Below are 26,570 nucleotides of genomic sequence, written 5' to 3' on the forward strand. Positions count from 1 at the left end.
GTCCACTCAGTGGGCCAGTGCAGACCCTCCAGGTCCACCCGATCCCGCAGCACTCAGCAGTCAGGGTCTCAGGAGGGCAGTCAAGTGTGGAGAGGACAGGCCCTGGCAGTCACCTGGCTGGGTTCGCATCTCAGCCCTGTGACCTTGGGCAAGACTGAGCCTCTCTTTTGAACTCAATTTTCTCACCTATAAAAGGAGGAAAATAATTCAGTGCCTCTCATAGGATTCTTGTGATGTTAAGTGAGACAGTCAAAATAAAGCACAAGCCAGGCATAGTAAATACATAAGAAATTTTCCCTCCTGTTTTCAGCCCCCATTATTTTACCAAAGAAAGCTGATGGAAAGAAAATGTAGGTGCAAGAAAAGGCCCAGTTACTCAGAACAGCCTACACACATCTACAGCTTTCTGTTGTTACATTGACAACTATAGTGGGCTTCAAGGGCAGTAAACAACCTGTCTTGGCACCGCCCTGCCCCCCCCAGCTCCTCCTGGTTCCATCAGGGACCCACATCTTCCTGACCTGTCTTCAGATCAGCAGGCAGAGTTCCTCTCCTGTTGCCCAAGGAGTCAAACAACTGCTGGTGACCATTCTGCCTTGATGGTCCTGGATTTACAGGATTTGGTTGCTCTTGAGCCTTCCCAGGGAGTAATTTAATAATTGCTTGGCCTTTCTGGAGTTCAGCTCCATACAAACCAGCTTTCCCCTCCCCCCACTTTCATGTCTGTCCACGGTCAGTTCCAGTCTGGGGTTATGTGGCATGAGTTTGCTGATGCTCTCAGCACCCCCCGCTGTGTTCCAGGACAGCAGGAGCATGTGGAGGGCGCAGGAGCAGCGGGCTCCAGGCGAGCCCACTCAGTAGTCCAGTGCTGCTGTCAGAGGAAACGCTACCTCTGCTCTCAGGCAGCAGGTGTCTCCTGTCATCCATCCTGGTTCCCAGTCCTCCCTCTGCCCCACCAGGAAGTCCAGGGCGATTCCAGCAGCACTTTGGGGGGTGCAAGGATGGGAGAAAGAAGACTCTGAGGAGAGTGAAGGGGAGGGGCCAGAAGCAAGGACCACCACACAGAGAATTGTCTGCGCTTGCATTTCTGTTTCTTCTGAAGTGTCTTTACCTCTTGACCTTTGGGATATTGTAGGTTTACAAGGCGATAAAAATGGAAACACAAGACCCCGGCAGCCTGGAGGGAAAGATGCCCACGGTAAGTTGCAGGGTCTTCTCCAGGGCGGTTCCCTGAGACATGGAATTGATTTAACCTCATGGACAATCTTCAGTCAATTGAAAATGCCTCCCTGGGTCACTGGGATGAGAGTCTGGGGCCACCTCTGGGCTCAACAGGGGAGGAGTATCGCAATTGATGAGCGATATCTGCCATGGACACAGAGGGAGAAGTGAAAAGCTCACACACCAGCTGTGAGCCCAAGGCTAAAGCACAAACCCCACCAATAACACGGCAGCCATTATGGGAAAGATATTAAAATGAGAATCTAGAATTGTGTGAACGCCAAATAAAATGCCAATCACCTGTAAGATTGGAGACATGCAAATAAACAGAGTGGGCCAGAGAAAGAAACCCTGAATGGGGTGATAGCCAGATCACATGAATGGGGTGATAGACAGCCAGATCACATGAATGGGGTGATAGACAGCCAGATCACATGATTGAATCCTGCTTTTGTTTCTCATGTGCCTCGGTTTCCCCTTCAGAAGACCAGATGTCACCTAAGATTTGGTACGGCTTGGCCCTTCTATCCATCGTTTTGCTTAAAATATAGAATATTTTAGTTAATACCACTGGTATTTTAAGTTATTTGTGCAAAATTATATTTGGATTTATATAATCTGCTCAGAAGGTAAGCTTAATGAGGCATAAATCATTACAGGTAATTTTAATGCTTGGGTATTGTAAAATAGAACCCAGAAAGGGTAAAACCAGTAATAGGGTTTTCGGTTTGATGTTAGAAACGCCATCTCTCTTCTAAATGGGGACAGGGAGACCTCATCTGCAGAGCCATCCTGAGCAGAAATTGTTCAACGTGTAGGTCCCCTTCACACACACTCAGGTCACCCTGACGGCCCCTGTCAGACAGCGGCAGGAGCCAGATTCCACGGAGGGAGGGACAGGGCACTGAGGAGAGGGAAGCTCAGCAGGGCCTGCCACCACGGCCCCGTGCCCTTCCGCGGGGCTGGCTGGGCCAGGGCTTCACTCAGGCCACAAGGGACAGGGACTGCTGGTGACCTGAGTGAGGGGAGACAAGAAATCCCAGCTCTGGCACCAGAGCGGTGAGCACGATGGTGCTGGGCAGCAGGATTTGAGGTGCGGGCTCCAGGGAGTGTCTTAGTCCTTTCAGAAGGAGCAGAAGGCAGAAAATGCTAGGCTGCTGGGTGAGGCCACAGCTTCCTGGTAGGGTTTGCACAGCCTGCCTGCCTGCCTGCTGTGTGTCCTGTCCCCTCTTAGAAGAGGAGGAGCCCTCGGATCCTGGATGTCAGAGCACGTGATCTGGTGAGAACCCAGCCAGAGGCTTGCGGCCAAAAGGACCAAACCCCCCAGGGACTGCTGCAGTGTGACAGCGGGAGGCAGGGAGCAGAGTGGGGCGGCCTTGGGGAAGGTGCTGGATCCAGCCTGGAGTCGGGAAGGAGGAAGGCCAGGTTCCTGAGAGAAAGGGGCCTTGGAGCAACGGAAAACACAGAAGGATCCACGCGGCCTGCTCCTGACAGCTCACCTTGACCAGCCGCCCAACCAGCCGGCACAGCCTCTTGTCCGGAGAGGGCCATGGAGCAGCTCGGGCCGGATCTGGTGGTGATACCCTGTCCTCACCCTCTCACCACACCTCTTGGGTCTGTAGCACCAGGGTTCAGGGTGCTCACAGCCCTGTGGGATGTGTGGGCAAGTGCACAGGGCAGAGGCTTCATACCTACTCTCCTGCCCTTGCCTGCAGAGGACCCTCGTCCTGCACCCTCCAGGAGCAGAGTGACACTGACCTTACAATGTGATCCATCATCTCATTCACCCCCCCCCAGGTGCCCCATAGATATATGCCTGGGGCCCCTAGGCTGAGCCCAGCACCCCCCGGTGAGGTGGAGGTTGGACCCCAACTAGAATCCGTGCCTTGTGCCACCCCACTAGGCATTTCCCCACATCGCTCAACTCTTCCTGGGCTTGCAGCTGCCCCCTGGCATCCCACCAGCATCCCCTCCTCACCCAACACTTGGAGGCTTGTGGGATGGCCAGGTGAGAGTGGGCTGAGTCCACATGAGTCAGGGGATCGATGGCCCCACCCGCCTCTCACCCCCTCCCTGCCCTCCCACCCAGCGTGCCTGATTTTGGTCAGCTTGTCTCAGGAGACCTTGAATAAGAAGATCCTACCAGAGTGCAGTCTCTTCTGGGCTAGGATGGGGGGTTGCTGCCCATCCATCAGTGGATCTCACCACTGGTCATTTAGTCCTACAGCGTCTTACTGGGCCTGTCCTGTGCCCCGGCTTCCTATGAGAAAGGCTGGACACATGCGAGTGATTCTGGGGCACAGCCTCTCCACAGTACCTTGGGTGTCTGTTATCAGAACACGGGCTTTCTTGGGGTGCTCCAGGCTCCAGCTCACCAGGGGCAAGGGAGAAAGAAAGCCTGTCTGGATGTTAAACCCACTTCAACCTACAGAGGCCCAGATGACAGGGCTCTGTGATGCCCTCTTCCCACACCCAGAATGCTCGGCGGCACCATAGCCAAGGCGCAGACCCTCCGTCGAGCTCACTGGGGGCGCGCAGCATTGCCTGGACACTTCCCGCAGAGCATTCTTTCCTAGAAAAGTTAGCAGGAACTCTGCAGAAAACTAAATGGTGGGGAGAAGGGAATTTCATCATCAATCTGTCCGGGGACCACTGAGTTAATTGAGGTGAAACCAGTTTCTTACTGATGGTTTCACAGGGTCGGCAAATGGCTTATGTTCCCTGTCAATCTCCAAGAGGACTAGGGGAGTTGCCATAGTTCCCAAACCAATTTGACTAAAGAACTTTACCAGGAGATAATAGCTGCTGGGAGCGGAGTTTTCAGCTCTGGGACTCATGTTGAAGGTTGGGCAGTCACAGCCTCTCAAAAAGACAGGGAGCCCTGAGCCGGGCGGCCCTCACCTGCCGGTGTCAGCAGCTGACCAAGCCTCCCTGTGTTTCCAGCCTACCCCTGGGATCGGTCCAGCCTGAAATCCATGTCCCTGGACCTGCGGCAGTTTGAGAAACTGGATGCCTATGCCTCACAGGTAGGAGAGCTGCCCCTCTGCCTACAGGTCCCTCAGTGTGGCTTAAAGTTCTTCGGGGCAGAGTAGCACAGCCTTCCCCCCAGCCCCTCCCAAATGTATCCTGAGTCCTGTGGATGGATGGCTCAGAGTGCCTTTCTACAGTGTATGGATGGGGGACAGAAAGGCCATTCCATCCCCCCAACCCCACCCATGACTGTGACTCCCACCAAAGGCTGCATACCCTGCAGCCACCCCAGTGGCAGGCCCCTATGGCCAGCTCTGTCCTGCCTTCTCCCTGTCCATTTGGGCATTACTACTACTGAGCTATGCCAGCCCCAGCCCAGGAAGGAAAGGAGCAAAGGGGTAGGGGAGGACCAGAGGCAGATGGCCAGCTCCCACTGTGACCTTAGCCAAGTTCATCCTTTGAGCACGTAGGCTACTAAGCTCTCACATCTCTGGGCCTGGGCACAAGTGGCATGGGATAGGAGAGGAGCAGCTATAAGAGCTAAGGCACCAGGGGCACACCAAGGTCGTGGGAGCCAAGCAGGACCCTCACCACAGAGTTTGATTGGCAAGGCCAAGGAGCTGGACCTGCTGGTGACGTCAGAGTGAGCACCTAGGCTGGTAAGCTGGGAGGTCACCTATAGGCTGCTGGCCAGGCTCGGAAAGCAGTGCAGGAGCCCTGCTGAGGCCAGAGACACAGCCAGGGAATGGTAGATGGCCCAAGGCAGCCAGGCCCAGGGAGGGCACGGGTGGGGACCAGTAGACCAGAAACCTCAGGACTGAAGTTGTGGGTTAAATCAGCAGTCAGCCAGGCCATAGTGTGGGCCTGCAGTATGTTCTAGACCCTGGGAGGGGGTCAAAGACGAGGACTGTGGAGTTAGACCTGGACCTGGAAGAAAAAGAAGCAGCAACAGGGCAAGTAAAGATGGAAGAGGGGCCCTGGGGTCCCCTTGTGGTCAAAGAGTGGGTCCTGGAGTTCTGATGTGAGCAGTGGAACAGTTCCAGCAAGAACAGGTCAAGGAGCGCCCTAGTGCGGGGTGAGGGAGGTGAGGGCAACGAGGGCCTCACTGAGCATTCAGTTGCCCCGGCTTCCCTGGGAAGACTGAGTAGGGTCAGGGCTGCCTCTCCCACAGCCCCAACTCTGACTCCTCCTGAGAGCCCTGTGAGAAAAACCAATTGCTTCCTTTCTTTTTTTAACTGTGGCAAAATATATATCACATAAAATCACCATTTCAATAATTTTTCAGTGGCATTAATTACACTTACAATGTTATACAACTATCACCACCATCTACTTCCAAAATCAGAAACTGTCTACCCGTTAAGCAATAATTCCCCATTGTCCTTCCCCCAAACCCCTAATAACCTCTCGTTTACTCACTGTTTCTTTAAATTTACTCATTCTAGATATTTCATGTAAGTGGACTCAGATAACATGCCTTTTTTATGGCTGGCTTATTTCACCTAGAGTCACCTTTTCAAAGTTCATGTTGCAACACATCGCAGAACTTCATCCCTTTTAATGGATGAATAATAATTTCATTGTATGGATCTATCACGTTTTACTTATCTGTGATGGACGTTTGGGTTGCTTCTACCTTTTAGCTGCTGTGAGTAATGCCACAACGAACGTTTGTGAACAAGCATCTGTTTCAGACCCTGCCTTCAGTTCTTTTGTGTATGTGCGGAAGGGCGGAATTACTGGATCGTATGGCGATTCTGTTTAACTTTGTGAGGAACTGCCAAACTGTTTTCCACGACAGCTGCACCATTTTACATTCCCACCAGAACATACAGGTTCTTTCTAACTTCTCCACATTCTTGCCAGCACTTCGTGTCTATTTCTTTGACTATAGCCATCCTAGTAGGTGTGAAGTGGTACCTCTTTGTGGTTGTGATTTGCATTTCCCCAATGACTAATGATGTTGAACATCTTTTCATGTGCTTATTTGACATTTATATATCTTTGGAGAAATGTATATTCGTCCTTCGCCCATTTTAAAATTGGGTTTTTTGTTTTTGTTTTTGTTGAGTTGTAGGAGTTCTTTATATACTATTGTGGGTATTAAACCCTTATCAGATATATGATTTGTAAATATATTCTCTCTTTCTGCAAGTTGTCTTTTTACTTTCTTAGTAATGTTCTTTGATGCACAGGTTTTTTATTATTATGAAACCCAATTAATCTATTTTTTCTTTTGTACCTTATGCTTTTGTTATCATGTCTAAGAGTCCATAGCCAAATCCAAGGTGATGATGATTTACTAACCCTGTGTTTTCTTCCAAGAGTTTTTTATTTTAAGTTCTTATGTTTAGGTCACTTGTCTTTTTTGAGTTCATTTTTCATATGGTGTAAGGTAGGGTCCAGCTTTATTCTTTTGCATGTGGGTATCTAGTTGTTCAACACCATTTGTTAATTCTTTTCGTTATCGAAAGGACTTAGCACCCTGTCAAAAGTCAGTCAGGCATAGATGTATTATGAGTTTATTCTGGACTCTCGATTTTATTTCATTGGTCTGCGTGATATCCTTATATCAGTACCACACTATTTTGATTTACTGTAGCTTTGTAGTAAGTTCCAAATACAGAAATGTGGGACTTCCAACTTTGTTCTCTTTTTCAGAATTCTTTTGACTATTCCAGCCCCTTGGAATTCTATATGAATTTGAGGATTGACTTTTCCATTTCTGCAAGATAAGGATGTTGGAATTTTATAAGATTGTGTTAAATCTGTAGATTGCTTTGGGCAGTATTGACCATCACCAGATGCTGCTACATCCCCCCAGTGCCCACCTAGCTGGCCCCAAAATCTGCAAAGAAGAGATGTAGTTGTTTTAGAGCAGTGAGCAGCTGGTCAGCACTATCCACCACGTCCAGCCCCGCCCACTGAGGGTTGCTCTCGGCCCAGCCTCTGTCCCTCTGGACGTCTCCTCCTCCTTCTCTGCCTGGAAGAAAGGCAGCACTGGCTTCAGGTGGGAGGGCGCTGGGCTCCCCACAGCCCTCGTCCAGGCCCTGACACAACACACCCCTCCCCGCTCCAGGTGACGGTCAAGAGTGGCCTAGACGAGCTGATGGACGACCTGCTCCAGGAGGCCCACAGTGACCTGGAGAGGGTCCGTGCCATCTGGATCTGGATCTGCCACCACATAGGTAGGGTCGCCTATGGGGTTACTCGTTCTAGGACCCCTCGATGCCGCTCCTTGCAGACCCCTGTTCCCAGGGCAGTATCCCTGGGACTCACCCATCACCACTGAGTGTGGAATGAGACGAAAGATGAGGCAGAGGCTCCCAGATGGAATAGCCTAAGACTAAGCAGAGTGAAAGTCATCATGTGCCAACAGTCTCCACAAAGGGTCATTGGATTGGAATAGGGGGGTCCCCCATGGCTCTCCGCCCACAGCAGTGGCCAGAGCAGAGGCCCTTCACCCAGCAGCCTCCTTCCTTCAGTCCTGGCTTCCTGGTAAGCCTGCTCTAGAGACATGAGAACGCAGGACAAAAGGTCATCTCAAAAAATGATGACCACCTGTTAGGGAGGAGTCATAGCTGCTTGAAAAGTTGTTGCCAGGAGAGGTGGCTCAAGGCAGCAATGCCAGGAAGGGTGGACTCTCCTCTGCCTGCTCCTGCACCCGCACTGGCGACTTCGGTCACCAGTCTCAGCCCAGTCTCCAGGTTCTCAGGGCCACTTCAGGGAACCTAGGTCTGTACAACCACCTACGGCCCCTTACTGGACGAGCTTGGGAGTCCGACCAGGTCAAGCCAAGCCCCATAGGTGGTGGTGAAGAGGATGCTGGGTGCTGCCCTTTGCAGTCGATGGAAGTACCGGATGGTGGGGGATTGTTAGTGTTTTCCCTGTGATATAACAACCAGGGGGCTCTCCCGACCTGCTACCACTGGACTTTTCCTTTGTCTTCCCAAAGCAGAGGTTAGAGATACAGCTTAGGATGGACTCACTTGACACAGGCAGGGGGCCACCTGCTCCCTGCCCCAACCTCAGCAGTTCAGCCTGGGCCTTAAGGGGGCGGAATCAGAAACAGAATATTTGGAGGGACATTTTTACTATGCAGGCACACAGCACACACACACATCCTTTGTGCCCTCAGTGGCCACTGTGCCTCAGGGCCTCACCGCAGGCCTCAGGCTCTCTCGTTAGGGAAGTAACAGGCTGTAGGAGAGCACTCTTCTCCACTTGGGGCTAGCTTTGACGAAGTTCAGTGCACCCCCTGTGGGTCAATGTGAGGCCTTTGCTTTGGGGGCCAAAGGGGGACAGGAGCAGCCTCACTGGAAGGGCCTACAGAGCTGTGTGGTGGGAGGAACATGTGGGCGGAGCCCCCCACCCACAGTGCTTCTCCCAGGCCCCAGAGAGCCCAGCTCAAATGCTGCCAAAAGCACCACCAAGGGCAGGGGCCATGCCACAGGGCTGTGGACCCCACACACACTCTGTACCTGCCTTTGTGGCCTCCCAGGACCTGGTTTTTCACGGCTTCCTACTCTGCCCTCCAGAGTACGACATTGAGGCTGCCCAGGAGAAGGACCGCCAGGCCTTCAAACCCAGCAACATTCTGCGGACCCAGAAGACCAACTGTGATGGCTATGCCGGGCTCTTTGAGAGGATGTGCAGGTACCAGAGGGGTCCTATGAAAGGCAGGCAGGCAGGCAGTCCCAGGGCCGACCGCCCCCACCCATCCCTCCTCCCTTCCACAGTGCCGTGTGCCTTTGCCCATATGCCAGCCTGAAACCTGAGTTTGCAAACTCTGCTCTGGAATCCAAGTGAGTCCTGAAAAGGTCAATTTCTCCCATTTTAACACCAGCATAATTGACTTTGTACCATCTGCTGGGCTTCGAGATGCATTAACATAATGGCAGATGAATGCACAAAAATAATTTGGTTACAAAGGGCCCTTTTTCCACCTTCTCCCATCCCTGCAGCTGAAGGTTAGAAGAATGGCAGATCTGGGAACGGGAGGACAGTGGCTGCTGATGCCAAGGGGACTGGGAAAGGCTTGTTCTCAAGTCAGGCTCAGGGGCCCCCTCTCAGGGGAAACAAAAAAATCTTCTACCCAGAAAGATTTGTCGGTTGGAAAAGCTGAATAACTAGGAAGCAATCAATGTCTCTCCTGGAGCCTTTGGGCTCCATTTTCGTTGTTCTGAGAGTGAGCACCTGGCCAGGTCGCCCAGGTGGGTGAGAGCAGCTGCCTGGCTGATGAGGAAACCATTTGTGTTTGGAGTCACCATTGCTGGTTCTGGGTGACTTCAAGAGAAATTCACGGCTAGGGAAGCTCTGCTAATCCCTGCAGCTTCTTGCACTTGCTCTCTGAAGTCCACTGGGTTTCCCAGGAAACACTCAGCCAGTCCTACGGGCCACTGAGAAGTCCCTGTCCCAGGGGAGGGATGCACTGCTGTCCACTGTCCCCGCAGGCCTATGGGAGAGGGTCTTCTCACCACCCAGAGACCAGCCCCCCAGGACTGCAGGTGGTGAGTCATCAAATGAAGTGTGGCAACAAATACTTAGAGTCCACAGGCAGGAAGAGATGATGAGTTCATGCCTCACAGGTGGCTACAAGGTGTCCTACTCCATTAGATTATACACACTACCGATTCCAGGACTGACCCCCGGATGTTTGCCTCCCACCCTCAACCCCACACCATATGCCTGGCCCCCATGCTGCTCTGACCCTCATGCTCTTTCCTTCCCCTGCTTCCAAGGCCTGCCCCTGAGACCACAGCCCCAGAGGCCACCAGGGCAGGGTGCACACCAACCCCTCCACTCCCCATCAGTCCACCCTGCAGCCCTCACCACCCAAGCATTCCCACTGCCACCCGCCCCAGCCCAGGCAGCTCCATCTGCCTCTGGAACTCCCCAGCCCTAGGCTCCCCAGGCCCCAGGCTCCTGAACTAGACTATCCTGTAAAGTTCTTCAAAGTCCGACCTCAACCGCCCTCCTAGCCCTGTGCGCTTTGAGGCCACCTGCACTTCCACCTCACGCCACTCCCCTCTCCCCGCTGCTCCTTCCAGACGGCCCGCCCCCGATGCCCACACCCTCCACTCCCCAGTCGGCACAGCTTGTCCACAAGCTCATGTCTTGCCTTATGCTTTTATTAAATGTTTCCTAAATTAAAACTATATTTGTTCATCGTAGGTGATTTATAAAGTACACAGAAACAAAAGGAAGCAAATTAAATCACTCTGAACCCACCACATAGAGATGGCATTTTGTCACGTTCCTTTCTGGACTTTGTTCTGCCATCGAGGTGTAGCCTGTGCTCTCGTCTTCTCATGTGTCTGTGGGCCTTCAGCATCTTCGTAGGTCGTTAGCCTCGCTCTGCCTCTCTCTGTCTCTCTGCTTCCCCTGTGACCACCCTTCTCAGAATCCCACACACAGTAGGCCCTCAGAGACAGGAAAGGACAGGATATTCCAGCAAACTTGTACGAAGTAGACCTTACTCTCTTCAAGACAGAATAACCATCAGTCCATCTTCAGCTCTATTTTGTGTGTAGCATTGTTCAGACTAATTATTTTCATCTGCATTTGCAAAGCTGAAAACACTCAGGGTTTTTAAGTCATAGAATATATCTGTCTCCATCCAGTAAAATCTTTCTAGCATGGTATAGAAGGAGTGCCAGATTTAAAGCCAGAAAAACGTCCCCAGTCCTCCGTTTATTAGTCTTTAATTCACCACTCAGTGGTTTAATTCCTTTTGGAAGGCACTTAACTTCTCAGAGCCTCGGTTTCCTCATCTGCACACTGAGGCTGTGTTGCCTACTGGCAGGACTGTAGGACTAAATGAGAACATGCAGTTTGGGCTTTGCCAACCGGACTTCGGGGCTGTTCTGTCAAGCTTCCTTTCTCGAGTACTGAAGTGCTTTTGCCCCGTGGAATTTTCCTACAGACCCATAGAGACTCAGAAAATTGACACTTGCCTTGAGTGAAACTGTCAGCTCTTCGGCCTGATCCAGATGTTTAAAAATGGCCATATTCTGGCCTGCAGCTGATCATTAAAACACATTCAAAATTTTGCATCGTTTAACATTAAGTTCCAACCTGACAATTACCATGGGCAACACTCCTCACATTGCCCGGCATGTTTAACAACAGCTCACGGTTCCTTGAATTCCTTTAACTTTCGCTTTAAAGATCAGTAACCCCATCAATGCATCACTTCCTTCATTCCCCTCACCTTTAACGTAACTGCCCGAGCTTTGGTGAATTCATTAACTGATTCCTTAATAACTGAAGACACACAACCCGCACTTGCTGATTTATCTCCGCTTCATTGTCAGAACGTTCTCTTAGCAAGAGTTGTACCCACATGGCCATCATTACTGCTGCCAGTCCATTCTGCTTCCCTGCAATGGCCTCATTAAAGACTGATTTAATAAAGTAATTTGGTGGGGAACTCAGATATTTCTACAACATCACTCATTTCCTCATCTTCTTTCCCAAGTAGCCGATGTAGGTTATTTGTTGATGTTATTGCTTGCAGCGGCTGGTCCACCTTCTTTCTGACTCTCCATCATCCAGCATTAATGTCTTTCCCTTTGCCTTAATTGTCACAGCTTTAATGAATTCTGCTTAATTTCCTTGCAGAGCCAAGCTTAATTCCCCAGATTCCTGCCACTGAGTCAGCCTCGCATGCATTCCCTCTCCCTGTTATCCCAGCTCTAGCAGCAGCCAGCAGAGTTTCCAGGAACTTTCAGTAAAGTCAGGAAGAACCTTATTACCAGTTTGAGGCTTTGATGCTGAGGGCACTGGTTGTCACCAATCAGATGTCCGTCAGTTTCCCATCCATCCTTCAGCTGTCACAGAGAGCAAGTGTAGTGACATGCTTCTGCTTCACATGACATGCCAGACAAACCCAAAAGACCTCTCGTTTCCAAAGGCCTCAAAACTAGGGAGTGGTTTTCTCAGCTTTCTGAAAGAGGCAGATACATTAGATAACCTTAAATTATCCCCCAAACTGACTTTGTCACAGAAGACCCCCCAAAGAGACATATAAGCCACCCAGCCTTATAGATACATCAAAGGCTTGTGCTCACAAATATGAATTGCATTACTAGAGCAAACCCCCTTCAATTTTGCTCTGTGTATCACCAATAAATTTAAAAATAAAATATATTCCAGTGTACAAAAGGGCCGGTGCAAGGCAAAGCCTTCCAAACTGGGTGTTAGGACAACTGAATCCCAGTGCTGTTTTGGCCACCAACTGGCTCTGTGTCCCCAGGCAAGTTAGCCTCCTTCTCTGAACCTCTGTCTCCTCACCTGTCAGAGAGGTGGCCGCTGAGGTCACACCACAAAGGGGTCCCAGTAGGACCTTCCAGAGAGAATTATTACTGTGATCACACTTTCTGACCTCACCATAAGGTGCTGTAAGAAAAGAAGCAGCTAGCAGAAATATAAAGACGCCGTCAAACTTACAAGAATCAACTACCTAAACTGGGAAACATAAGTCATGGTTATGCTTGGCCTGCTGCAGATGGAAATCACAGCACTTTTGGTCAGTTTAGAATTCATCTTTATTGCAACAATATACCTTCGTGAGGACCAACATGTGGGGAACAGAAAGGCCCTGAGAATGCTAAGTCACACATGCTTGCCCAGAGAAAGTTTGCTTGGGCTTAAGGTTAATGACACCGTACTTCCTCACTTCACTATTTGAAATCATAAGCTACCTAAACAAGAGCAGACTTTGCTGCCTCTCCTGCAACCACCACCCTTCCCCACCCTCCAGCCCTTTACGTGGCGTGGTTCGGAGGTGCTGGGCGAGGCCATCAGAGCTGGGGAGGTCAGGCTGGTCAGAGCCTGGGGGGCACACCCTGCTAGGGCCTGACAGTGTGGGGCGAGCACAGCCTGACACGGTTCCTATGGCGGGGCCTAGGCCACACCTGCACAAAATGACAGTCGCAGTCTGGGCCCACCACCCCGACAAATTATACCCATGGAATTGTTGTTTCCAAAACTGTCAAAGGTAAAAACCAAGATTCTGCAGCCTGAGGTTATTGGATAGATCTCCTTGGGTGACACGTTGGGCCCCAGTTGAGCTGGTCTGAGTGCTTGCTGTAGGAGGTGCCAACACTTCTTGTCCTCTGCCCCTTCTTCAAAGCTCGCCCTGCTCTTTCCAGCAAATTCCTCCTCCTTTGCATTTCCCAAGGCTATGTTTGTCCCCAACATTTTAGTGACAGTTTACATATCTGCCCCTCTTCCAACTATGAGCACATTTAGGGCAGCCAGTGAGCTTGATTTTTGGAAATATATTTTATTACATTACAATATTTATGATATATGATATGATATGATATGATATGATGATATGATGTAATTCCCTGGGCCTGGTACAGTGCTTTGCTCATAGTATATACAGTCAGTGACTTTTGATGGCATAAAATGGTCATGGGTTACCCTGACTAGCTACCAGGAGCTGGGATCACTAGTTCTACAATTTTGCATGAGATTCATGGGATGTTAACAAGAATGCTCTACATTATGACTGCTTTGTCCAATTCATCTTGCACGTTGCTGCCAGGTAATAAAATATCCTCATATCATAGTCAAGCACGGCATAAACTTATAGCTGGATTTATTTTCTCATCTTTATTCTGCCCCCGGCATTCCCCACAGCCCTCCTACCTTCTCCTCAGCCTGCCAGAGGAGACTCAACCCCTAGAGATCATTTCATGCCAGCTTTTTTTTTTCGCCCAGGAGAAGCCTGCCAAGGTCACGCTAGAGGTGACTCTTAGGGCTGGGAGTAGAGCTGTGATCTCCTGGCTCAGCCCAGTGACTGTCCACTCATCCTGGAGCACCCCCGAGTGGAGACCCCCTGCCCAAGCCTGCGCAGGTTTTCAGATCTTACCTCCACTTCCTCCCCTCCCACAGGGAGGTACCCATAACACACAGCCTGAGGACACGGCTTCACCTAGGAGGACACTCGGCCCAGTGTGAGCCGGCCGTGCCGCCCACATCAGCGCTGGCTCCATTTCCATGTAGAGCTTCTCCCTCTTCCCTGGCTCCAGGTGGCTCGGGGCAGAGCACAAGCATCAGGGGGCAGCGTGTCCAGAGGGGCGCGGCTCCACCCAGGTCACCTGACAGCCAAACGGGCCCTGCTCCCCATCCCCCCCCCCCACACTGTGCTAGACAGCCGTCTGCACAGACGCTCTGGGCGGGAAAGGAAACTAATTCACCAAAGAAATTTCAAGCAGTATGTATGAACTTTTCCCACCCCGAAGGTAACACATAACCATTATTGAAAATTTAGAAAATATAGAGACGTTCAAAGAAAGTGTAAGTCACCTATAACCCTATTACCAACAACCAGGTGACTTTTGCTCTCTCTTTCTCTCTCCCCCGTCCCCCCCATCCCCCTCCCCCTGTCTCTGTCCTCCGTGAATTCACACACACATAATGGGCTGACGGCACAATTCTGTAGGCTCTTGTCAATTAGCATCGCTTCAGCAGTATTTCTTACCTCACTAAATGTTTTTCACATTTCTGCTCCTCCCACTCAGAGTACACGGACCCCACCTGCTGAGGCCCAACCCCCACCCATCCCTCCAGCCCACCCCTCTGGCCTTGCTTTTGACCCTCCCCTCTCGCTGGCTGTTTTCTCTAAGACCCTGACCATGTTCGGATCTCCTCATCCTGAGAACAAGGCCCCTCGGCCCTGCATCCCCTCAGCCCCCTCCTCTGCAGCGTTGCAGCCATAGGAGGCAGGGGCTCTCCAGGTGTGTCTGCTCTGCTTTCTCCCCCCACCCACCCACCAGGGGCTCCTACCCTGCCTCGCCCTTTCTCCCCCTGTCTCCTGGGCCTCCAACCTCTGAGGCACCCCTTCTGCTCTGAGAGTTGGTTTTGATCTTTACCAGCAGTAAATCTAGACTTCAGGGTTCAGTTTCTCTTGCTTTCTGCGCCCTCCGTCTCCCACGTGCCCCCGAATTCCTTCTCACGGAGCCCAGCTGGCCATCTGTTCCCTCAGATGGCCTAGAAGGCCTGGACTTACTTTTCAAAGGCTGCAGGCAGAAGCACAGGGAGGGGGTGAAGGGCAGGCTGAGGGGGAGCCAAGCCCACCAGGAGCCTTGCAGAGCACCCTGCAGGGGAAGGAAGTTCAGGTGGAGGACGGAGATGAGCCCGGTCATCCGGTGCAGGTGAAGCAGCACACGCAGGTGGAATGCGGCAATCTGCGGGCTCCACATCTTGGCTCGTTGATGGTCTCAATGAATGATATAATGTACTATAGATAAGTATTACTTAATGCAATGTTCTGCTAATTGTTAATTAAACATTCATTTCTAGCGAGGAAATGTGCCCCATTCCCATAGCGACTGTGTAGCCATATCACCCCAGTACCTGAGAGGCTCCATGGCGCTCTCGCTTAGAGCAACTGAGACAGCAGACCTGGTCCACGGAAGGACCCCTGCCACCCAGGCCTCCTCTGTGAACCAGGTCTGGTGACACCGGAGGGCAGAATCAGTCTGAGTGGAGCCTGGGGCCAGTGCTGCTGCAGAGGGTGGCGGGCAGCCTGGACGGTCCCTGTGCTCCAGGGCGCCCCTCTGAGGGGTCACCATGCATACCCTGGGTAGCATAGATCTGTGCATTTATTATACCAATAGTCCACAAGCAAAAGGCGTGTCTTTTTAAAAAACAGATTCTATCAAACAATGCATTTTTTAAAAAGATTTTATGTATTTATTTTAGAGAAAGGGGAAGGGAGGGAGAAAAAGAAGGAGAGAAACATCAGTGTGTGGTTGACTCTCACACCTCCAACTGGGGACCCAGCCCACAACCCAGGCATGTGCCCTGGCTGGGAATTGAACCAGCAACCAGCTACCTTTCAGTTCACAGCCTGGCACTCAATCCACTGAGCTATACTAGCCAGGGCTAAAAAGTGTCTTGAAAAGGGGCAATTTTTTTCTAATTCACACAAAGGCCCCAGATGGGCTAGCACAGGGCATCCCCTTAGTGACACTAGTGGTCTGCCCCTCGGCTGCCATGGTGGGCTGGACCCTGAAGAGGAGAGCCAGCTGACCATCACAGGACTTGCGGGGCTCTTGCTTGGCCTTGGGGTGGTGCCCACCACTCAGATCTGGGCCTCAGATCTGAGGCCCAGGCTGATGATTTCCGTAGTTCCCAGATGCAGCCAGTGCCCACCCCCTACTGTCCCAGCCCCAGAAAGAGTGGCCAGCTTGGTTGTGAGCTCTGGGCAGTGCATCACCAAAGGCCCCAAGCACCTGGACAAGACTGATCAGCGCTCCACATCCCGAAGGACACCTAAAGGGGATTCCAGAGCTGTGGCCAGGGCAACCCGTCAGCAGGTGACCTTAGTGCACTGGCATGGCCCCGGCAGTCAGACCAGAACGATCCCGGCAGTGGGTCTGTCCCCCAGGTCAGGACTGCAGACATAGTCTGGCCTGCCCCTGGGGACCCCACACAAAGGTCCTTGGGCAGGATGAATCTGGGGAGCAGGGCTCAGCTTTCTTCCACACCCTGGCTTCCAGCACACCTCCCTGACACCCCACCCACGTGACCTGGACCCACCTCCTCAGTTACGCACGTGTTTAGACCTGTTCTGGTTCCTCAAGAATGTCGCCATTTCCCTGGTCCCCACATCCATGAGGCAATCCTCACCGCAGCGCTCATTGTCCTCATGAGGAGCTGCCGGCGAGCACCAGGCGGCTCTGGGCAGAGATTCTAGTCTTGAATAGGGAACAGGCAGCAGGACCGACTGGCCCTGCGTCCCTGTCCCCCCCCCCCCCATCCCGGAGATAAAAGCCCTCAGGCTGTGTGTGTATGTGTGTGTGTGTGCTCTGTGTGAAGTAAGGGAAAAGAGAGACCAAGGGACTCATGGACAGCAGATACCCCTGAGGCCTGGGGCCATTGACAGACAGGCTCGAGGGGTTTGCGGCCCAGTGGGGCCGCCTCTCAGACCCCCATCCCGCCCCCAGAATCGCTGGAGTGCAGTGCATGACCGTGCCAGGCTACTCCAAGGGCTTTGGCTACCAGACAGGGCAGAGCTTCTCTGGCGAGTTTGACCATGCCTGGAATGCCGTGTACCTGGAAGGGAGATGGCACCTGCTGGACAGCACCTGGGGCAGCGGCCTGATGGACACCAGCACCTCCAAATTCACCTTCCTGTAAGTACGAGTCTCAGTCCTGCTGGGCGTCTGGTTGGTGGAAACGGGGAAGATCCAAGGCTGAAGGCAACGGCAGAAGGGCAGGGGAGCCAGGGCGGCCTCGGCCTGATGCTGGCCGCTCCCACCGGTCCTCAGGCTCCCAACTGATCTGGCTGCTGGCCAGTTCCAAGGGCCCAGAACTTTTTGTCACCTCACCCTCTACTGACAAAGTCCCTCCTCTGGCTCCCCATTACTCCCTCCACCCAAATGCTAGAAGCCTCCAGCAATTGCCCCAGGGCCACTTAGGAGAAAGGCGGGGCTGAGGTCCCTCTTTACCTACCGGTGGGTTCCTGCAGGCTTTTGGCCCAACACTGTTTCAGGATTCATAGAAACCAGAATTCTCTCCTCTGCTTCCCCCAGACCCCAAGGCTCCCCCCTGCTCCCTGGGCTGAGTGCAGCCTTACCACATGTCTGAGGCAGGGGTTAGGGTTTTGCAGGAAGGGGTGCTGTTGGTGTCCAGTCACTGCACCGCACCGGGGTGCAGGGGCCTGGAGCATGACTGCCCTCTGCGCTCTGGCCAACCCCAGCCTTTAGCTAAGGCCGGGACATTCGCTGTGGATTATGATGTCCACCAGCAGCTCCAATCTATCAGAAAAACGAGCGTTGTCTCCGATGTTTCAAGTTTAAAGACTGACGGCCCTGCACACAGGGCAAGTGCGAGCACGTGAACACATACCCACGCGGGCCCGTGTGCTCAAATGCCCCCGTGCCTCTGTCCGCTCCGGCGCCGCTCCCTTCACAGGGCCGAGCGAGGCCTCCCCTTCCCAACACAGACGAGTCTCTCCATTTTCTTCCTGATCGCCGTCCCTGACCCCTGGAGAGCCACCTGTGGTCTCCCCACACGCCTGCTCGGGTATGGGGACCAGCGGGGGCGATGGAGCCGGCCCGCTAAGCACTCTCCCTCCCTCCCTCCCTCCCTCCCTCCCTCCCTCCCCTCCACTGCCTGGCGCCTGGTCCCAGGGTCACGCTTGCTCCCCTCGGGTCTCTGGCTTTGAGAACAGGGGAGCTCATTCTCCCCGGACACGGTTGCGGGTTGTGGCCTTCTCTAAGGAGGGGCCTCAGACCCTGCCTTGGCTCCTGTTTCTGGACGTAGACCCTGAGGGGTGGTCTCCAGTAGAGGAGATGGTGCTTATTCCCTTTCGGGGCATCGGTGGGACCCCCTCCTGTAGGTGCGTTAGCCCAAAGCAGGTGCCACAGATCCCCCCGCGAGGCGCCGCCTGCCCCTCCACAGCACTGGCCCTGCTCACCCCAAGCACTGCTGACCAGCTCTTCTCTGCTCCAGCTACAATGAATTCTACTTCCTGACCCATCCCGCCCTGTTCATCGAGGACCACTTCCCAGACAACAAGAACTGGCAACTGCTTAAACCTCCTCAATCCCTGAGGCAGTTCGAGAACAACATGTATCACAAGAGTGAATTCTACAACAAGGGGATGCTGAGTGCCCACCCGGAGACTCCCATGATCAGAACAGGTAACCCCGGGCTGGGGACCGGCGGCCAGGGCACCGGCAGCAGGGGCAGTGCCTCTCGGCATCTGGGCCCCCGTGGGACTGTCCTTCCAGGGCCCGTGAGCCCAGTGTAAGCTGTATGTGTAGGGCCATTCAGGGGCTAGAGAGGCAGCCGAGACTGTCAAGTCCATGGTCACACTCAAGTGAACCAAGAAGGGGGTGTGGAGGACGTCTGTGGGTTTTCCTGCCCAGGGCTGCACTCGCAGCTCAGCCTGACAGGGGGCCAGAGCTGAGTTCCCCGGGCTGGTGGAGCCTCGCTCAGCTCACACAGCAGATGGGACCACCTCAGCCTCAACCGAGCTGCCCCCCAGTCTGGGTGCCTGACTGAAGCTGACGGCCCTGCTGTGCTCTCTTCTCAAACCCCCGGCAGAGAGCGTGTGTTGAGTCACCATCTGTGTGTCAGTGGTCCAGCCAAGCAGCTGGGGATGGCAGGGGTCTCCCAGGACTCGGCGGGACAGGCGTTCTGAGGGTCTTGGGAGCTGGAGTAGAGCAGGCACCGTGGTCCATGGGGACGGACGGGTTCCAGGAGCCTCCGAGCTCAAGCACCCCGACGAGACTGGGCCAGGCTCCAGGGGGCAGCGCGGCCTCCGCGGTGCCCCGACGCCTGTTGGCTCTGCCGGCCTCTGCTCCACCTCCCTCCCTCCTGGGCACACAATCCAGACTTTTCCCTCCGGCTTCCCTGGATCTGGGCAGTGGGGGACCCCAAGCTGAGCTGTCCCCATGGCTGGCCTGGGGTCACATTTGCTGCCCACGTCCCCACAGGGTCACACAGGCAGCCAGCTGGGTGCGTCTGCACACTATGAGGCAGGCGGGGGGCCAGCTCCAGGGACCCAGGTCATGGGCCCCGAAGGACTGTCTCCAGATGACTGACTGTCTTGCACCTCTACGGCCCTTGTGCCTGGTCCTGGGCTGGGGACATGGCTGGATGTGCCCCAGGGCTCCACACAGCCTGGCCAGCCCTCCCACACCTCAGCAAAGGACTGCCCGCCGGTCCACACCTCCCCTGCCACCTGGGTGCTGTGCGCTCTCAGGAGATGAGGCCTGAGTTCCCATGAGTGTTGACACAGGGTGGCCTGGCGCTGGGCCCAGAGTCCGCGGGTGAACGGGGCACCTGGGTGCCCCACATTCGTTCCAGCTGCCTCATCCCTCCTGCCTCACCAAGGCTCCCTGAACCAGGCTGAATTCTGGCATAGTTTTTTAAACTACAAATACCTGGTGGCTCCTGTTGTTATAACAACAGCGCAAAGCCGCTCTCTTGGGGAACGAAGGCCTTTCCCAAGCTTGAGGCCGGATGGCCTTGGCTGCCTCGGGCCTCGTCACATGGGAGCCCATCGTCTGCGGTGGGCGGGCCGTGGAGCTGCAGAGAAAGATGCACCAGGTGCACCAGCATCCAGCGAGGGCCCCGGAGGTGAATTTGCCTTTTCAAGCAACACAGACCTGTGAACACCGGGTCCTGTAATAGGTGGTAGTCTAAAATTTGATGCATATTTGTGATGCATATTTAAAGACTATCTCTTGGTTGGAGTTAGCTATGGTAAGAGTAGGGATGGGAAGGAAGCAGAAGACAGAAACTGAGGCACACAAATGCAGGGAAGAAGACAGAGGGCACAGGACAATGGGGGGGAGCCCCTGAGAGCAGAGAGCAGGAGAGAGCCGAGGAGGGGTGAGGGCAGGAGGGGGAGAAAGGGCGCAGAGGGGTCACAGCCTCCCACAGTCGGCAGGCCTCCCAGCCCTTTATTTCAAGCCTTCCCAGCGTGCCACTCACCTTTGCCAAGAACCCTCTGGGCGGGGCATGGGGACAAGGCAGGAAAGAAGGCCGGTGGGCCCCTTCGCCACAGTGCCCACACCCAGCAGAGGGGACGGACATTACACAGAACGAAGTCGTGCCCTGACTGGTGTGGCTCGGTCGGTTGAGCACTGACCTACCAACCCAAAGGTTGAGTTCACTTCCCAGCCACAGCACGTGCCTGGGTTGTGTGCCAGGTTCCCAGTTGTGGATGTGCAAGAGGCAACCAACTGCTGTTTTCCTCCCTTCCCCTCTCTCTAAAAATAAATAAATCGAAATCTTTGAAAACCAAATTTGCGACAGCAGCACTAAGTTCCCTGAAAGGGACACAGGACAGGAGAGAGGCCTCCAGGACGCTCAGCCCATCTGAGAAGCCTGGAAAGGCTTCTCTGCAGTCAGGCCTTCTCCAGGTTTGGGGAAGGGGGGGAGGAACAGCAGGTGAGAGGGTCCGGGGGTGTGAAGGGGAGCGCCCCTGGAGGCTGTGAGAGAACGTCCTGTGCCCCCCTCCCCCAACCGAGAAGAATTCCTCTGGGCTGGCAAAGCAGAAGGGGACAGGCTTCTCCACTGGTCTCCAGTGTGACGGTGACCACAGAAAAGAGCCCAGGGTGGCAGGGAGGATATTTTCACAGGAGCCCTCAGGCTGCTGTGCGCAGGCACTAGTGTTCCACACATGCAACGTGAATTGTGTGGGCCCCTCACAACCAACTCAGGTGTCAGGTGGACCAGGACGGGCCGAGAGCAGCTGAGGGCTGAGACAGCTCTGCCCGCTGAGCTGGTTTAGAAGAGGAAGTGAAGGGAGAGGGTTTCCACTGAAGGAGGATAACAAGTCTAGTATTCTCGGTCTCTTTCCTCGGAGGTTATCTGGGGACAGATGTCCCACAGATGTTGAATGCCATGGATAAAGAAAATAGACAAAGAAAATAGCACAAAAGCACAAAGAACCCACAATTAGCATGACGGAAAGGGAAGGAATAACCACAGAGATCCGGTGGCAGTCAGAGGCATGGGCAGAGGGCCGGGCTGCAGAGCGCAGCAGACGCAGGGCGGGGAGAGCACTTCCAGACCGGCCTGGCCTGCAGGCTAGATTCTGCAGGAAAAGTCACTGAAGACTTTGGAGAGCGGAGACAGAGGCCAGATTTCAGACAGCAAACGGGTGGAGGGGAAGCGCAGTGGGGACGGGTTTGGGAGTCAAGGTAGATGAGGAGTTGGCAGTGCCCGAGGTGCGGGGAAGGTTTTCCAGGTGGAGGAGCCCTGTGAAGATGGTGGAGATGGGGACACTGAGCTCCCATCCCTGTTCCGCTGCCTGTGTGGGAGTCCCGTGCCCAAGTTTGGAGTTGGCACTGAACGCAGTGGCTGAACAGCCTGGAGTCAGGCAGCCTCATGGCAGATTCAATGGGAAGTCTTGCCCAGGAAGAAGGAGGACAAAACTGGAGGGTACAGGGAGAGGCAGAGGGAGGGTGGACACCAAAGACCCTCCTGTGCACCCACAGACCCTCCGGTCCACAAACACAACAGAGAGGTACCCATGAGGGAAGCATGGGGGCGGGGTGGAGCAAGGGGTGCCCCACCATGGGGCACAGTCCCCAGGAGTGAAGCCATTCCAAACAGTTTTTAAGGTACTATGTGGACGTGACAGCTGTTGACACTGTAACGGATAGATGCTGGAGGGAGCAGTGTGAAAGCAAGGCTCACAACTTGGAGGAGTGGGTCACAGCCTGGCTCCAGCAGGGGGCCCCCGCCCCCTCACTGCTGGGCCCCGCCCTGCTCTGAAGCCAGGCTGGGCCTCCTGCACCTTCATCCAATGTGCAGAGAGCTGAGCATGTTCCGCTGGGGGCAGGTTGTTTTCTTGAGATCCCAGCTTTCATTCAGCTCCCTCAAAGAGAACCACCTAAAGGGGGCAGGGGACATTCCAGTGGTGTGTTGCAGCTGGTCCTGTCCGGTGACGTCACACTGGCTGCTTGAAATCAATCGTGGTGAAAGTATTCACACTACAAGTTAGGGCTTTCTCACCCAGAGAGCCAGTTGTTACACACCGCGCAGCACACTATCCCAGGCTGAAGCCACTTCACCTGACCTTGGCTTTCTCTCCACAGTCAACGGGAAGGCCACGATCACCATAGAGAGCTGTGCCCCGACGCTGTTCATGTTCATGCTCAATGGCAAGCAGGAGCATGGGCTGCTGAGCCTCCAGAAGAATGGGATGAAGCTGGACGTCTACCCTCCCACCATGGGCACCCACAAGCTACAGATCTTTGCCAAAGGCAACTCTGACATCTACAGCTCGGTGCTGGAGTACACAATCAAGTGTAACTACGTGGACCTGGGCATCCGGCTGCCCGCCGAGCTGCACCAGCCCGTGGGCCCCAGCTGGTTCTCGGAGCAGATGGGCATCGTGAAGCCGTCCCACCCCGACCCCATCATCCACACCACTGACGGGCGCTGCTCCATCAGCTTCGGCGTGGAGGAGGGCATCAGCATCCTGGCCTCCCTGCACGGAGACGATGGCCTCGTCACCGAGGAGACACAGCGGCGCTACATCTTCCAGCTGCACCGGGAGAAGCGGATAGAGCTGAAAGTCCAGCTGCCCCGTGCCGGCAAGTTTGCCCTCAAGATCTTCGTCAAGAAGAGGCAGGAACCAGGCAACTATGTCTTTGTCTTCAATTATCTGCTGTGCTGCTCCAACACCAAGGTGAACTGGCCCATGTTCCCCGAGAGCTTTGGCAACTGGGGGCAGGACAATGAGCTGCTGGAGCCTCTGTCCGGTGTGCTTCCTGCCAACCGGAATGTCCCATTCAAGTTGAAGCTGCACGGTGTCGCCAAAGCCCTGGTGAAGGGGCAGGACACGTGGCCCCTGACCCTGAACGGCGAAGGCTACTGGGAGGGCAGCTGCAGCACAGCCGGCTGCCAAGAAGTCTACGTCATGGTGCTGGAGAACGCCAACCACAGCTTCTATTCCTACATCCTGAAATACAAAGTGAACGGCCAGTGAGGGCTGCGCCCGGCGCCCCCCAGGGAGGGCCCTTGGGAAGTGCAGCGAGCCCTGGACACCACTGCGTCTGCATGAAACCCCTTCTAGGCCTCTGCCTCCGTCTCCCTGCTTTGCCGCAGGAGCTGTGATGCTTGTGTTCTGGTGGCTTCGCTCCATTGTGGTGATGGCTGAGGGGACAGAGGCAAAGGCCCATTAGAAGAAAAAGGTGCTATGTAAATCCAAGGTATTGTAAACTGTACACCCCGCCCAGACGCCCCCTTCTCGTATTAACACTGTTGTTGTTGTTATAGGCTTGATGTGGGAAAGCAGGGTGTTGCCCAGGCTGAGAGCTCTTCACGCAATGGTGAGCGGTGAATTCTCCTCGGGGCCCCAGAGGGACGTGATTCACAAGGCTGAGTCACCCTGAATTACAGAGCCCCTTCTCAGGAGCGTCCCAGTGTTTCTCACCCGCCCTGCACCCCAGGGAAGGTTGGACTATCACTTTTTCTCCAGACCCATGTCTTCCGCATTCCTGCTGCCTCTTCATTAGGTGCTTCTTGCTCTTCGAGAGCCTCCAGGGGGGAAAAGTGGGTGTGAAGAGGAAGCTAGCGCCCCCACACACACTGGCTAGAGGCTGGTGGCCCCCACAATCCCTGCGCATACTGGAAATGTGGCAACAGAGCAAGTACGAGGAGACTGCAAAGCAGAGATAAGCCAGTGCCCTCTCTTGGGTGTCCTGAGTCGAGGCACCCTGAGATGGCAGTCCTGCACAGGGCCGAGTGCATCTCAGTCCTGAGATGGCAGAGTCTGCAGGATGAGACCTCCGAATCTGCTCTGAGGGGAACCTGCAGACCGCTGGATCAGTTGTGGCTCTCCTGCCCAGGGAGCCTCAAGAGGCCTGCCAGCCCTTGGGAGCCTTGTTGATGACCCTAAATCCAGACCTGGGCAGGGAGGCCAGGTGAGAGAGCAGTGCAACACTGCAATGCCAGGGAGACTTTCATGAAACAGGGCTCTCCAGGCCCCCGGGAGTCCCCGCCAGCAAAGCCCCAGCTGGGGGGACCTCAGCCAGCCCTGGGAGCAGTTTTTGTGCATGCCCCTATCCCATCTCCCTTCCTCCCTTTCTCTGACAAGAGAGATCCTTGGGGTCCCACCTTCTGTGGGGACAGTTCAGAGTCCCTTGCTTGCTCAGGACTGAAAAGCTTCAACTGCCCAGCTGGCCCTCAGCAGCACCTCGGGCAGGCGTTGCCATGGCAACAGTGGAAAGGCTAGCTGAAGAGGGGAGGATGGAGAATGCCATGCGTGGCAGACTCAACGCCAACAAGGTGGTCCCTGCTGACCTCCTGGCTTCTCCAGCTCTGTAGCCCCTGCCTATCTCAGTGCCCCCAACCCCCGAGGGCCCACACTGCCAAGACTCTCCCCCCACGGCTACTCCAGTTGCCCCCAGGCTCAGCTACAGCCAGGGCCTACCAGGAATCCTCACAGCCTCTGCCTTCATGCTCACATTTATATATTTAACCAGTGTTCATGGGGCATTTAATAAGCACCAGGCACTGTTCTACATGCTGGGGCTACAGAAGGAACCAAGAGGGCCCTGCCCCTGTCACCCCAGAGCTCAGGGTGGGGGGGCAGCAGTCTCTTCATCTAGGCCTGCCCAAAGGTCCAGGCTCCCAGCACTTGAATCCATCACAACCCTGGGCTACCTCCCCGAAGGACACGACTGCTCCCCCAGCACGAACCTGGCCCAGAGCAATGTTGCCACAGTGCCCGTCCCTCACCAGGCTAAGGCCCTGGAACTCCAGGGCAATGCCCCCGTGGTGGTGCGGAGCTGCCCCGGCCTGTGTCCAGTGCCTTCTGGCAGGCTCTGCCACCCGGCATTCAGCACCGTGTCGCTTGCCGGGAAAACGCACAAAAGCCCCAGAGGAGGAACCGCTGTGCACCCTGACAGGGAAACAAGGGGAGTTTTTACACCCTGAACACAGCCTTTTCTCACACCTTTGATTTTATGGGCTGAAAGAAATGTGCTGTTTCATCAAAATAATAAGTGCCTTCAATGACGCATGTCATTCACTGGACCCTGAGCGGGCTGCCTTCTGCTGAGAAGGACACGCATCTTTTAAAAACAATATACTTAATCAATATATTGTGGAGCATGCAGAGGACACCGCCCAGCAAAATAGGAGCTGTCCGGAGACGCGGAGACAGAGGTCGGCCTCTCAAAGTGCCTGCAGAGCATCCTGTGCCTCTCCCTCATCATTTGAACAGGCACCCCACCCGCTTCCTAAAGACAGCTGTAGACACAGTCAGAAAATCACCTATATTTCTTTCCACTGAAGTAAAATTATATAAAATGAAATCCCATACTTATGAATTTTTACACGCACACTGCTCAGGGTAGAATTTGGGGTTGCATTTTGAAGTCTTTTATTCAAAACCCCATCTTTGTTTCCTGGTCCACTCTAGTCCCAGCGGCCGGTGGAATGGCACGGGCGCCCCCTGGTGTCCGAGTTGCAGAACTGCCGTCGCTGCACACCTCCGTGAGGCTGAACCTACTACCGCCCGGGTTTTTCTGCAGAATTTGAAAAAATGCTGCTGAGATGTTTATGTTAAATTCACTTGGTGCTCTCTCGTGGCTTCTCAGTGCTTCCTCGTGTGTACACCGAGCACATTTTTGCCACGCATAAGCTGTGAAGCGAGCCTGGGGGGCTGCCTGGAGAGAAAACACGGAATGTAATAGGATTTGGGTGTGCTTGGTCCGTAACACTGGGCGTAGGCCTGGACGGGACTGTTTTGACCATACTCCGTACTACGCCGGTGAGGGATCGAAGCTGATCCAACGCGGAGGCAAGTCCCGGGATGGCCAGCCGTCAGGCCACAGGCAGAAGGAAGGAAGGAAGGGTGTGGTGGTTCCGAAGGGAGGAAGGGT

At 54.2% G+C, this 26,570-nt stretch overlaps 1 protein-coding gene across 2 annotated transcripts in view; it reads left to right on the forward strand.

Annotated features, from left to right (window-relative positions):
• The window catches only part of KY (kyphoscoliosis peptidase), a 45,375-nt gene extending 19,375 nt beyond the window's left edge, over positions 1–26,000 (forward strand). For both annotated transcript variants that reach the window (XM_037143854.2, XM_053668968.1), the window contains 7 exons: positions 1,136–1,198; positions 4,165–4,247; positions 7,271–7,379; positions 8,730–8,847; positions 17,157–17,345; positions 18,667–18,857; positions 22,773–26,000. In XM_037143854.2, the coding sequence (XP_036999749.2) occupies positions 1,136–1,198; positions 4,165–4,247; positions 7,271–7,379; positions 8,730–8,847; positions 17,157–17,345; positions 18,667–18,857; positions 22,773–23,668 (1,649 nt within the window). In that variant the 3' untranslated portion in view covers positions 23,669–26,000. The remainder of the gene's footprint in view (positions 1–1,135; positions 1,199–4,164; positions 4,248–7,270; positions 7,380–8,729; positions 8,848–17,156; positions 17,346–18,666; positions 18,858–22,772) is intronic.
• Positions 26,001–26,570: the final 570 nt, after the last annotated feature.

Source organism: Artibeus jamaicensis, unplaced genomic scaffold (assembly GCF_021234435.1).
Source record: "Artibeus jamaicensis isolate MK-2021 breed Jamaican fruit bat unplaced genomic scaffold, CSHL_Jam_final contig_519, whole genome shotgun sequence".
NCBI classification, from domain to species: Eukaryota; Metazoa; Chordata; class Mammalia; order Chiroptera; family Phyllostomidae; genus Artibeus; species Artibeus jamaicensis.